General features: G+C 33.1%; 1 protein-coding gene across 2 annotated transcripts in view; it reads right to left on the bottom strand.

Moving 5' to 3' along the window:
- The window catches only part of TLL1 (tolloid like 1), a 212,914-nt gene that overhangs the window by 98,982 nt on the left and 100,439 nt on the right, over positions 1–13,493 (bottom strand). For both annotated transcript variants that reach the window (XM_059174740.1, XM_059174750.1), the window contains 2 exons: positions 12,813–12,991; positions 2,352–2,457 (listed from right to left, as the gene is read on the bottom strand). In XM_059174740.1, the coding sequence (XP_059030723.1) occupies positions 2,352–2,457; positions 12,813–12,991 (285 nt within the window). The remainder of the gene's footprint in view (positions 1–2,351; positions 2,458–12,812; positions 12,992–13,493) is intronic.

The raw sequence follows: 13,493 nt of genomic DNA, 5'->3' as shown, positions 1-13,493 counted from the left end.
ACAGCACTATACACAATAACCAACAAATGGGAGCAACTCAAATTCCATGAATGGATGAGTGGATAAACAAAGTATGGTCTATACCTACAAGGGAATATTATGCAGCCTTAAAACAGAAGAAAATTCTGTCACATGCTGTAACATGCATAACCTTGATGACACTGTGCTAAGTGAAACAAGCCAGGCACAAAAAGACAAATATTGTATGATTCTACTTAAAGAGGTATCTAAAGTACCTAAATCTAAATTCACAAAACACAAAGTGGAATAGTAGTTACCAGGGCTGCCAAGAGGGGAAAATGGGGCACTGTTGTTTCACAAGCGGGGGCATAGGGTTTCAGCTTTGCAAGATGAAAAAGTTGTAAATATCTGTTTCACAATGATGTGAATATCCTTAATATTACTAAATTGTACACTTAGAAATAGTTAAGATTATAAATTTTATGTTTTGTGTTTTTAACAACGCACGCACACACACAAAACTTTAAATATCTTGGAGGTGCTGGCTAAGAACTGTGCCAAACATTATATCTCCTGGAATTCAGTTATTTAAATAAACATACAAGTTAATAAATATCTTCTTTAAAAATCAAAAGGATAAAATAATGTTGGTTTGGTCAACTCTTCTAACAGGTAGGTATAACTACTTTCACTCGAAGAATATAAGTTCATTAGGAAAACTGAATAGGATAATTTTGAAACAGTAAGACAAAATAATAGGTCAAGCCTGCTTGGCACACAGCACCATGGTGTGGGGTGTGGGGATGGTGCACTGCAGGTAGCAAGGGCAGAATGATTTATGGAAAAGAAGGAAAAGAAACAATTTAAACATGTTAAAGAAATGCAGAATTAGGGGAAATATATATTTTACATTTTGGCATAGATTCATCATTTATCAAAGATAGAAAGAATGAATGATTTCCTCTACTTTCCACTACTTCCTGTGTTCCAAAGAATCAAAAGTCACTTAGTTATAAATAATCCAGTAGTATATGAGAGGTGCTTTGGCTGAACTGGGACCCAAATCCCATTTGTTATATTTCCACAGAAAAGTCAATTCCAAGCATTGACCTAAAAATAAAATGTTATAGCTCTTTGAAATTAATTTTGGGTCAAATTTATGCATGTATTTCTACCAAAACTTAAATTCAGTTTCAGAAACCATAAGTTTTTGGGTGGTTATTATATTTAAACAAGCACATATGTGTGTGTATATACATACACACACACATCACTTCAGTAGAAAATAATTATTAAATATTGTTAATAATTATATTAAATTAACATCAATTAACATTCAATCTTTCAAATAATATAGTTTTTTTCTTTTTAAAAAAAGCATAACTGAAAAATGTATCCAGGTATTAAGTGTTCATTGACACACTTTTCTTACTTTTTATCAGGAATTTTTTTAGGGGGCACCTGGCTTGTTCAGTCAGTAGAGCACATGACTCTTCATCTCAGGATTGTAGGTTCAAGTCCCACTGTGGGTATAGAGATTACTTAAAAAAATAATAATTTTTTTTAAAGTTAAAAAAGGGGGGGGCATTAATTTGAAATTCTTATCTTCTTTCCAATCCTGCCTTTAGAAACAGATGTTTGATGAATTGTGAAATGGCCATAAGTGGCCAAAAAGAAAAAATCAGAAAGGACAAGAGTGTAAAATAGGCATAAAAACGGAAAGGGGATGACTTCAGTGGTTTGACAGATCCAAATTTCTTACCTGGGAACTATTTGCTTGATGACATCATAGTTAAAACAAAGTGACTGAAATTCAAATTTATTTCATTCTTTAAAAATAGCATTCAATATTTAATGAGATGACTTTAAGTTTCATAAGTTGTGAAATTCTAAATTATATAAAGTAAAATTATCTTCATAATATGTTCTTTGGGAATTAAAATAGCATAACTCACACTTGAGCAACAGAAAACACAGAGTAGAAAGAAAAAGTCACATAGACAGTAGACACTCCAACTCAATGACCACGGACCCTATTTGACTTGTGAATGCCTAATTTTCATTAAATACTGCAAAGCCAATTTAATATGCTGAGTGGTTTAATAATCATTTTAGTTGGACTTTTTAAAGTGATTTAGGAATGTAAAATAGTTTAAATAAGTCATACCATTTAAATTTTTAGTCTGAATTTATATATCTGATAGGAAATGTGAAAATAGGTTTTTAAATCTCAAATGCTAGTGTTGGCTATAAATACCAATCAAGTAGTTCTGTACTTAATGGCAACAGCATTTGAAAACTGTTCTAGTTCTAATGTGAAACACAGCCTTGTGAGGAGCCACACAGAGGAAAGGAATTAAAAGTCAAAAGGTATAACCTGAGACTCCAACCTTGAGAAGGTGTTCCTGGCATAGTGCATAATACTGTCAAAGTCGTATCTTTCTCCAAGTGAGTTCACTTCTCCAGGCTCCATCTTCAGAAAATTGTACTCTTGACCTAAGAATCAATCATAAACATTTCAGAAGCCTTCTAACAGACAGAGAAAAGAAGAGAAGAACCCCTCCTAGATGTGCATCTGCTCTTGACTAAAGGCTGGCTGCAGCCACACACGAACAGCCTGCTATGTGCAAAAGTTTGCATTCAGTGCTACTGCTTTTACTTCTCACCACATTGAACAAGGAATACTGAATTTGATCAGATAGTTAATTTTCAAAAAAAGCTGGATTACCAAAAGCATACTTCAGGTTGTTTTCCATGTACTTCCATTTTACGTTCTTATAATATCTGTTTCTCCAAACTCTCACTGCTTTTTTCAGTACTGCGGGAATGATCATGAAAAAGTTACATCTTTATCTTTCTCTTATGACTACATTTGTCAAGATCCACACAAATCATCTTTCTATTTGCTTTAGAGTCTTTCTCTGAAACACTAAGAAAAATATGGAAGGAATATGTGTACACACACACAACACCGCAGGCTTTAGCTCTGTGACTTTGTCACTAAAGGTAAGTCACCAGCAACAGAGTTCACTCAGAATGGAAACATGATTCCCTCTGAGGAATCTGATCCAACCTCTACTTGGAGGGATTTCTGATCAAGAAGAATGTGCTTCAGAACTTAAAAATTTATTTATTTTTGTTTTACTTTTCACAACTGTCTTTTAACTTACTTTTCAACTTACTTTTAACTTCTGGACATTTTCATTTTAATGGGTTTCTCAACTGGCTGTTGATAACTGTGTTGCTATACTGTTTCTTGAAATCTGAAAATAACAGACTTCTCTATGTAGATCTACGGCAGTGGGTCCAGAAACAGAGAATTCTCTCAGAATTCAGGCCTCAGTAACTCACATTTTCACAATCTCAGTAGCAGCTTTTATGGCTCATTTATGTTACTTCAAAAGTTTTGAAAGATCCAAATGTAAAGGTGAGTTCTCAGAATTCTGAATTCAAGGTTGCAACTCAGAATGGATCTATTACAACACTCATCTAACTAGGTTTTTATTCCAACTTCCATATGACTATAAAACATATAAATACATTAATGAAAAAAATTATAAAAGATGATAAAAAATTGATTGATACCAGGGCATAATATCTCTGTGAGAAGGAAATTTAGTCTACTCACTTGAGCATGAAGGATTAAAGAACCATCCTGAAGTTACAGAACCCAGGCTAAAGTGTTTTAGTCTATCTTTCGATGACTTAATACATAATGAACTAACCAGCTTGTACGGTGTAGTATGTGCTTGCCAAATCTCTGATGTATCTATGTGCATTATAGTCATTTTCAGGAAAAACACTACATTCTTGCCAACCTCTCCTACAAGGAAAGGTTACATCTTTCTTCTTCACAAGGAAGAATAAGTATATTTTAACATATCCATTCTAAAGTGAGATTTTCACAAACCTGTGGAGCTGATTTTATAGACATTAACCTGTAACCCACTGGAGATTTCAACTTCAAGCACAATATGGGAAGATACTCTCTAGTTAAAGCAAAATACTTTATAAAAATTTCTGAAAGTAGAACATTAAACAATTTCAGTCATACATTTTGAGGCTTAACCTGTAGGTGACTCAGTATTTGGTGAAAAATAAAAACAATATGCCATAGATGGTCTAAATGAAGAAAACTGAACTTATTTTATGAAAAAAAAGGGAAAGGGATCAGAGCACTGGGACAACTTACCCTAAACAATTAAAAAAGAAAAAAGATGATGAGCCTTGTCCTTGAAAGAGTATTCTAAAATGGATTAAAGTATTCCAATCTTTACACCGATTTTGTTCCTACTGTAGTTACTAATTTGGCATATAAATGAGAGGCTAAAGTCTACACGTATTAGACATTGCCCTTGAATAACAGTTGATCTTAAGTATCTGAGCCAGAGCAAGTCATAAATTTGTTGAAGATTAATCTCCAACATGACATGACCTCTTTCATACTAGATTTGACCTGTGACAGTAGTTCCAAAAACGTAGGAAATCTCACACAATAATTTTTTCTTTTCTATTGGCCTGAATGTTGAGTCACCCAAGGTATGAATAGCCATAATTGCTAAGAACCATGTTAAGTATTAGATATTTATATGCTACATATGTATTTCTTGCTTCAATACATACTTATGTTAAAATGGAGTCCTATTATTCTTGAAACTTACTTCCTTTATAAGATGTTTTCTCCATGTAATAAAAGGAACCTAATAACTATGGCTAACAGCAAACTTCTTCTCATTTAATTGGTAGTTGAAATCATTTTCAGAAATATTATTTCCTCTTTATTTGTTTTCCAATGATATAAAGTAAAATGAACTTCGATAGCTGGCTCAGGCATTTGAGTCCCCTATGTTGGGAGTAAACATTTTCTGTACTTCTCTTTGATAATCAACACTACAAATGATTTCATCATTTTGTAAACTGATATATAATTGACATACAATATTGTATTAGTTTTATGTGTGTAACACAGTGATTAGACACTTATATACACTGAAAACTGATCACCACAATAAGACTAATTACCATCTATTATGCAAAGTTAATAAAGCATTGACTGAATTCCCTATGCTGTATATCACATCTTCATAACTTATTTATTTTATAAGTAGAAGTTTGTACTTCTTGATGCTGGTCACCTATTTCATATTCCCAAATCCCCTCTCCTCTGGCAACCACCACTCCATTCTTTGTATCTATGAGTCTTGGTTTTATTTTGGTTTACGTGTTTGTTTAATTTGTTTTTAGATTCCCCATACAATTGAAATCATGTGGCATTTGTCTTTCTCTGCCCAACTTATTTCACTTAGCATAATACCCTCAAGGCAAGATTTCATTCTTCTTCATGACTGAGTAATATATGTTTTTTGTTTTGTTTTATTTTTTTTTAAGATTTTATTTATTTATTTATTTACTTGACACAGAGAGATAACAAGTAGGCAGAGAGGCAGGCAGAGAGACAGGGGGAAGCAGGCTCTCTGCTGAGCCGGGAACCCGATGTGGGACTTGATCCCAAGACCCTGAGATCATGACCTGAGCCTAAGGCAGAGGCCCAATCCACTGAGCCACCCAGGCACCCCCTGGATAATATACGTTTGTTTGTGTGAGGTCTTCTCTATCCACTCATTTATTGAGGGACACTTTGGTTTTCCTACTGCTGAGAATGCTGCAATAAACATGGGGATGCGTAAATCTTTTGAATTGGTGTTTTGTTTTCTTTAGATAGATATCAAGAAGTAGACTTGCTGGATCATATGGTAGTTCTATTTTTAATTTATTGAAAAACCTCCATACTGCCAGTGCCTGAGGGTTCCCTTCTCTTCACATCTTTGCCAAGACTTGTTATCTCTTGTCTTTTTAATGAAAGCCATTCTAAGTGGTGTGCGGTAATATCTCATTGTGGGTTTAATTTGCATTTCCGTGCATTAATCATTGATGATTAATGATGTTGAGCATCTTCATGTGTCTGTTGCCCATCTGTATGTCTTCTTCAGGAAAATGTCTATTCAGAGACTTCATCCATTTTAACCAGATTATGTTTTTGCTATTAATTTGTATGAGTTCTTTATATATTTCGGATATTAACCTCTTATCAGAGATATGATTTGAAAATGTCTTCTCCCATTCAGCAAGTTGCCTTTCATTTCATGGTTTTTTTCATTATGCAGAAACTTATTTAGTTTGCTGTAGATTCACTTATTTTTCCTTTTGTTACTCCTGCATTTGGAATCAGATCCAAAAAGCAAAACACACCACTAAACCTAATGTCAAGCACCTTACTGCCAGTGTTTTCATCTAAGCACTTTGCAGTTTCATGTCTTACATTTGTCTTTAATCCATTTTGAGTTAAATTTTGTGTATACTGTAAGATAGTAGTCCAGTTTCATTGTTTTGTATATAGCTGTTCTGTTTTCCTAACACCATTGATTAAAGAGACTATCTTCTCCTCATTGTATATTTGTGCTCCTTTTGATGTAGAGTAATTACTCATATATATATGGGTTTATTTCTGGGCTCCCTATTATGTTCCATTGATCTATGGGTTGTTTATAAGCCAATATCATAGTGTTTTGATTACAACAGTTTTATAGTATAATTTGAAATCAGGAAGCATAATACTTCTGGCTTTTTCTTTCTGAAGATTGCTTTGTATATTCAAGGTCTATTGTGATTCCACACAAATTTTAGAATTATTTGTTCTAGGTCTGTAAAAAATGTCATTAGAATTTTTTTAAAGAGTTTTTTATTATTTATTTGACAGACTGATATCACAAGTAGGCAGAGAGGGAAGCAGGCTCCCTGCTGAGCAGAGAGCCCAATGCCGATGCGGGGCTCGATCCCAGGACCCTGGGATCATGACCTGAGCATAAGGCAGAGGCTTTAACCCACTAAGCCACCCAGGCGCCCCTATCATTAGAATTTTGATAGGGATTACATTGAATCTGTATATTGCTTTGGGTAGTATGGATATTTAACAATATTAATTCTTCAAATTCATGAACTTGAATATGTTTTTACTTACCTGTATTTTCTTCACTTTCTTTCATTAGTGTCATAGTTCACAGTTTTCAGTCTACAGGTCTTTCACCTCCTTAGCTGAATTTACTCCAAGGTATTTTATACCTTCTGATGCAATTGTAAATAGGGTGTTTTCCTCATTTCTCTTTCTGATAATTTCTTATTAGTGTTAGAAACACAATATATTTTTATATATTAATTTTGTATCCATGAAATTTACTTAATTCATTTATTAGCACTAAAAATTTTTTGGTGGAGCCTTTAAGATTTTCTACAAATAGCATCATGTCATCTATAAATAGTGATAGTTGTCCTTCCTCCTTTCCAAACTGTATGCCCTTTATTTCTTTATCTGACCTAATTGTTATAGCTAGAACTTCTGATACGATTTTGAATAACAGTGATAAGTGTCTTGTTCTGATCTTACAGGAAAAACTTTCAGCTTTTCACCATTGAGCATGATATTAGCTGTAGAAAGGTCATATATGGTCTCTACTATGTCAAGTACATTCCCTCTATACCCACTTTGTTAAGAGTTTTTATCATAATGGGTGTTGAGTTTCATCAATTTTTTTTCTGTATCTATTGAGATGATTATAATTTCTATATTTTGTGATTATGGTATATCACATTGGTTAATTTGTGCATGTTGAGCCATCCCTGCATCCTTGGAATAAATTCCACTTGATCACAGTGCATGATCCTTTTAATGTATTGTCAAATTTGGTTTGCTGATATTCTATTGGGGATCTTTGCATACATATTCATCAGAGATATTGGCCTGAAGTTTTGTGTGTGCATGTGATGTCCTTGTCTGGTTTTAGTAGTAGAGTAATGCTGACTTTGTAAAAGGTGTTCAGAAACATTTCCTCCTCTTCAGTTTTTTTTTATTAGTTTGAGAAGGATAGATATTACAACTTCTTTGAATGTTCAATAGTATTTATCAATGAAGCATTTTGGTCCTGGACTTTTCTATGTTGGGAGCTTTTAAATTACTGATACAGTCTCCTTATAAATAATTAGCATATTCAGATTTTCTATTTCCCTATGATTCAGTCTTGGAAAATTACACATCTCTAGGAACATAATGACTTCTTCTATGTTGCCCAATTCGCTTACCTTTAATTGTTCATAGTAGTCTAATGGTCGTACGGATTGCTGTGGTATCAGTTATACCTTCTATTTCATTTCTGATTTTATTTGAGCTCCCCCCCTCTCTTTTTTATTTATTTATTTTTTGTGAATCTAGCTAAAGGCTTATCAGTTTTTTATCTTTTCAAGGACCCAGCTTATAGTTTCATTGATCTTTTCTATTGTGTATTAAGTTCTATTTCATTTATTATTTCCTTCCTTCTACTAACTTTGGATTCATTTTTTTTCTTTTTCTAGTTTCTTTGGGCATAAAGTTAGATTGTTTATTTGAAGTTTTCGTTTGTTTATTTGTTTCTTGAGATGGGCCTTTGTCGCTATGAAATGAACCCATTATATTTGCTTTTGATGCATCCCCTAGATTTTGGTATATCATATTTCTATTTTTCACTGTCTCTAGATTTTTTTTTTCTAATTTCTTTTCTGAATTCTCCAATGATTCAGTGGTTGTTGAGTAACATGTTGTTTAATCTCCATATTTTTGTGTTTTTTTTTTCAGTTTTCTTCTTAAATTGATTTCTAGTTTCGTGCCACTGTGGTCAGAAAAGACGCTTTATATGATTTCCATCTTCTTCAATGTACTAAGACTAGTTTTGCAACCTAACATGTGATCTATCCTGAAAAATGTTCCATGTACCATAGAGAAGAATGTATATTCTGCTGCTTTAGAATGGAATACTCTTTATATCTACTAAGTCTTTCTGAACAAATGTGTCATTTAAAGTGAATGCTTTCTTACTGATTCTGTGTCTGGATGATCAATCCATTGATGTACATGGGGCATTAAAATCCCCTACTACAATTGCATTTAATTTCTCCTTTTAGATATGTTAATATTTATGTATTTGGGTGCTCCTACGTTGGTGGCATATACATTCATAAGTGTTATATTTTCCTGTTGTATTGACCCTTTTAACATTATGCAGTGTCCTTTTTGTCTTTTATATTAGTCTTTGTTTTAAGGCATATTTTGTCTATGAGTGTAGCAAACCAGCTTTCTTTTTTTTTCATTGGCTCAGAATATTTTCTTTTCATTTCTTCACTTTTAGTCTGTATGTGTTTAGTTCTTAAGTGAGTCTCTTATAGGAAGCACATAGATGCATATTTTTAAACTCTTTACACACTTTATATCTTTTGATTGCAGGATTGAGTCCATTTACATGTAAAGTAATTATTGATAATTATGTTTTGTTGACCATTTTCTGGTTGTTTTTCTAATTCTTCTCTGTCCCTTTCTTCCCTTTGCTCTATCCTTGTGGTTTGATATCTTTCCTCAGTGTTATATTTACATTCCTTTCTCATTTTCTTTTGGGTATATACAACAAGTTTTTGCTTTGTGTTTACTGTGAGGTTCACATATAATATTCCTATGTATTTAATAGTCTATTTGAAGTTGACATAAACTTAAATTTGAATATATTCCTAAGCTATATTTCTACTATTCTCCCTGTTTTGTTTTTGATGTGCCATTTTCAATCATTTTATTTTATCTATTTTTTACTGATTATTTTCATTTTAGTTAATTTGTCCTTTTCTTTTGACCTTCATACTACCTTTATCAGTTATTAATCCACTATCTTTACTATATATTTACCTTTTAAAGTGACATTTTTACTTTCATATGTTTTATTGTCCTTAATTACCATTATATTTTTTTCTATTTAAAGAAGACCTTTTACAGTTTCTTGTGAGGCCAGTTTCATGGTGATGAAATCTTCTAGTTTTTGTTTTTCTGGAAAACTCTTTATCTTTCCTTTAATTCTGAATGATAATCTTGTTGGATAAAGTATTCTTGGTCAGAAGTTTGTTGTTGTTTTCCCTTTCAGTACTTTGAATAGGTCATGCCACCCTTCTCCCTTCTCTGGTCTGCAAAGTTTCTTCTGAAAAATCTGCTGATAGCCTTAGTGATTTCCCATGTATGTAACAAGCTTGTTTCTCTTGCTACTTTTAAGATTATCTCTTCATATTTAACTTTCAAATTTTAATTATAATGTGTCTTGGTGTAGATCTCTTTTGGTTCATCTTGTTTGGAACTGTGTGGCCTTCCTAGATCTAGATGTCTGTTTCCATTCCCAAATTAGAGAAGTTTTCATCCATGATTTCTTCAAATACATTTTCTGTCCCTTTCTCTCTCTTTTCTCTTTCCAGGACCCCTATGTGCAGATATTATTCTGCTTAATGTTGTCCCATAAGTCCCTTAAGTTAGCTCACCTTTTACTTGTTTTTTTTTTTTTTCTTTTTGCAGCTCTGTATGGGTGACTTGCATTGTTTTGTCTTCCAGTAAACTGAACCATTTTTCTGCTTTATCTAGTCTGCTACTGAACCCCTCTAGTGTATTTTCCATTAGTTATTGTATTCTTAAGCTCGGTAACTTCTATTTGGTATTTTCTTATATTTTCTCTCTCTTTGTTTAAGTTCTCATTGCATTCATCCATTATTCTCCCTAGGTCAGTGGACATCTTCATGAACATTACTTTGGACTCTTTATCAGGTAGATAACTTATCTCTATTTTATTAAAGTCATTTTATGAGGTTTTGTCTTGTCTTTCATTTGAAACATATGTCTCTGTCTCATTTTGCTTGATTTTCAGAACAGCTGCCTCTCCCAGTCTTAAGAATTGGCTATGTGTAGAAGATTATATGTGAGGCCCAGGAGCATAAACTCCCTGACTACTAGAGCCAGGTGCTCCAGAGGTATCCCCATGCACCTGCCAGCTGTGGCAGAGCCATGGCTGTGGCATAGAAGGAAAGGAGATGCTTCCCTCGCAGTGGTATGGCTATGGAACATAAGGGATGAGGCACTTGCCTACTTGTGGTAAATCTGTGCCTTGGAAGGGCAGGTTTCTTGCCTGGCTGAATAGGCCATATTTTTGGTGTGATCCAGGGTGCTCTCCCATTGGGCTATGGTATAGCTAGGGCATGGTTAGGTGTAACATACCTACTTTCACTAGCAGGTTGGAGGGAGATTGCCAAAATAACACCCACCGGCATTAGCATTAGCAAGGTAGAATGAGATTGCAAAAATGCACCTGCCAGTGCTTCTGTTCCTGGAAAGAGTCCCAACATATTTCTGCCTCTCTAGTGATCATTTTAAGATTAGTAATTGGGTCTGTTCACATATGGACCAGGTGCTTTTCAAACTGCTGCTTTGCTGTTTGTGCTTCAAAACCTTGAAGATTTTCCGTCATATGTTAGTGTTCCTCTTAAAGTATTTTTGAAAGGTTATTCCCTCTTATTCTTGAACTGCACTTCCTTGACTGAGGACTTAGTCATCTTTTATAAGTTACTTATTTAATTTTCTTATAGTTTTCCTTAAGGTCATCTTCCTTACCTCCACTTCCTCATTCTCAGTTAATGATCCCAAAGCTGAAAGAATTATTTTTTCTTTTTTTTAATCTGAATTTGTTCTGCTTTCACTCTTCAATTACTCTTCAATAGCTAAAAGATAAAAGCTAAGTTTCCTAGCTTCATAAAGAAGATCCTCTATGATCCAACCTCCTTTGGTAATTACCAACTAATCTCCCACTTGCAACTTACCATGCAACCATAATGAGCAAATAAAAAAAATTCAATTTTATATAATTATAGCTATCATCATCATGTCTTTTTCAGCTTAGAGATTTTATCTCCCTTTTGAGCACTTTGAACACTTACACTTTACATTTAAATTTCAGTTCATTTGTGACATCTCCCTTGACGTTCCAAGGCATTTTGTCATGTTACTTGGACTTTGTGGTATTCTCACCATATGACTATTATTGCTTCTCTCATCCACTTGCAATCTATATATATGCAAATACCCCACAGTAAGCTTTGTATTTTTCATGACAGCATTTTCAACATCTAATAATGCTTCAATAATTAGTACCAAATATGAATTGAGCAAATAAATCAATCAATACTTTTAATTAAAAGAAATTCTAAGGAATTCAATGTTTGTAACTTAAAACTTGCCATGAATAAGGAAATAAGAATACATTTTTATATTCCTGATATTTGAAATCCATATGACTTTATAAGGCAATTCCAAAAAATGTAATTTTTCTTTTGGTAACTGAAGTGTAATGATTTTTATTAATTTATGAAAGTTAAATAAAAAGCTTTAAAATAAAGCTATTATCACATGTCAACTCCCAGAGAAAATTAAATTTTAGTTATACGATATATCAACTACAGAAAAAATTCTTAAGAATTTATCTTCAGGGTAGTTTAAAGAGAATTTTCAAAGAAACTACTTAGACTACCCTGGAAATGACTCATTTCCTTGAAACTTTCTCCAGGAATGTCCCTGGTGTAATATAGATTTCTATAGTAGCAGCATGTTTTATGCCAAACCTTGGATCCTTTCTAGATTATAGAGTTAAGTATTAAAAATGCTTTAAAAATTAAATAATATTAATTCCTTGTTCAATAGACTATGCCTATTCTTGGAAAGCACAGAAGTTTAGAAATAAAACAGCTAAACTTAAGGAAAAAATGCATACAAAATCATCCAGTCTAAAGGAAAAAAAATTTTTTTAATGTAAAACAATCATGAGTACACTTTTTTATTCAGCAAAATGCTGATTCTATCATATCAAAAAAGTCAATTCACACTTTTTAAGAAAAAAATTAAATCATAAATAGTATAAACACAACTAAATGATATTCCATCAACCTTAAACCCAACATATTCTGAAGCTTCTCACCTGGCTGGATGTTTTCTCTTATGATAGTGACATGGTTATCTCGATCTGGTCGTGTGTGTTCATGCCAAAAGCCTATCACATGGCCCAATTCATGAACAACAATTCCAAATTTATCACAGTTCTTGCCAATAGAGATTGCCTGAGGTCCATTTCCCCGCCGACCTACATAGGAGCAGCATCTGTGATAAAGGAGAAAACAGAGATGATGATGGCAATGATGGATTAATTACATTACAGTGAAACTTTCAATAATTATGATCAACAACAAAGGCCAACACATTCAGAAGCAAAGCAGTCTTTCTTCAATAAACCCAGCTAATTTCTAGTCCTGATAAATGTATAGGACAACAAAAGTCTCCACATAATCATTGGAAATGCTTTTCCACTAATTTATACATTAGAAGATAAGCCTTAGATCATTATTAGGAGTGTTCAGAAAATAAACAACCTATGATGGTGATTAATGCACTTTAAACATACAGTTAAACTCAAGATTTGCCAAACTACAATCATTTATAAAACAGGGTTTTTTTTTAGTCTCACAATCCATCTACATTATTTAGGTAACTACTGTGTTACTATGGTTATCTGGCAATAATCCATTATTTTGGTTTTGAAAATTAAAACAAAGTTTATTTTCCCTCTTTAAGAAAAACAGAATTAGAAGTGTCTGGGTGGCTC

Source organism: Mustela lutreola, chromosome 1 (assembly GCF_030435805.1).
Source record: "Mustela lutreola isolate mMusLut2 chromosome 1, mMusLut2.pri, whole genome shotgun sequence".
Taxonomy (NCBI): Eukaryota; Metazoa; Chordata; class Mammalia; order Carnivora; family Mustelidae; genus Mustela; species Mustela lutreola.
The sequence above is the reverse complement of the archived record's forward strand: the minus strand, read 5'-3'. Positions and strand labels throughout refer to the sequence as shown.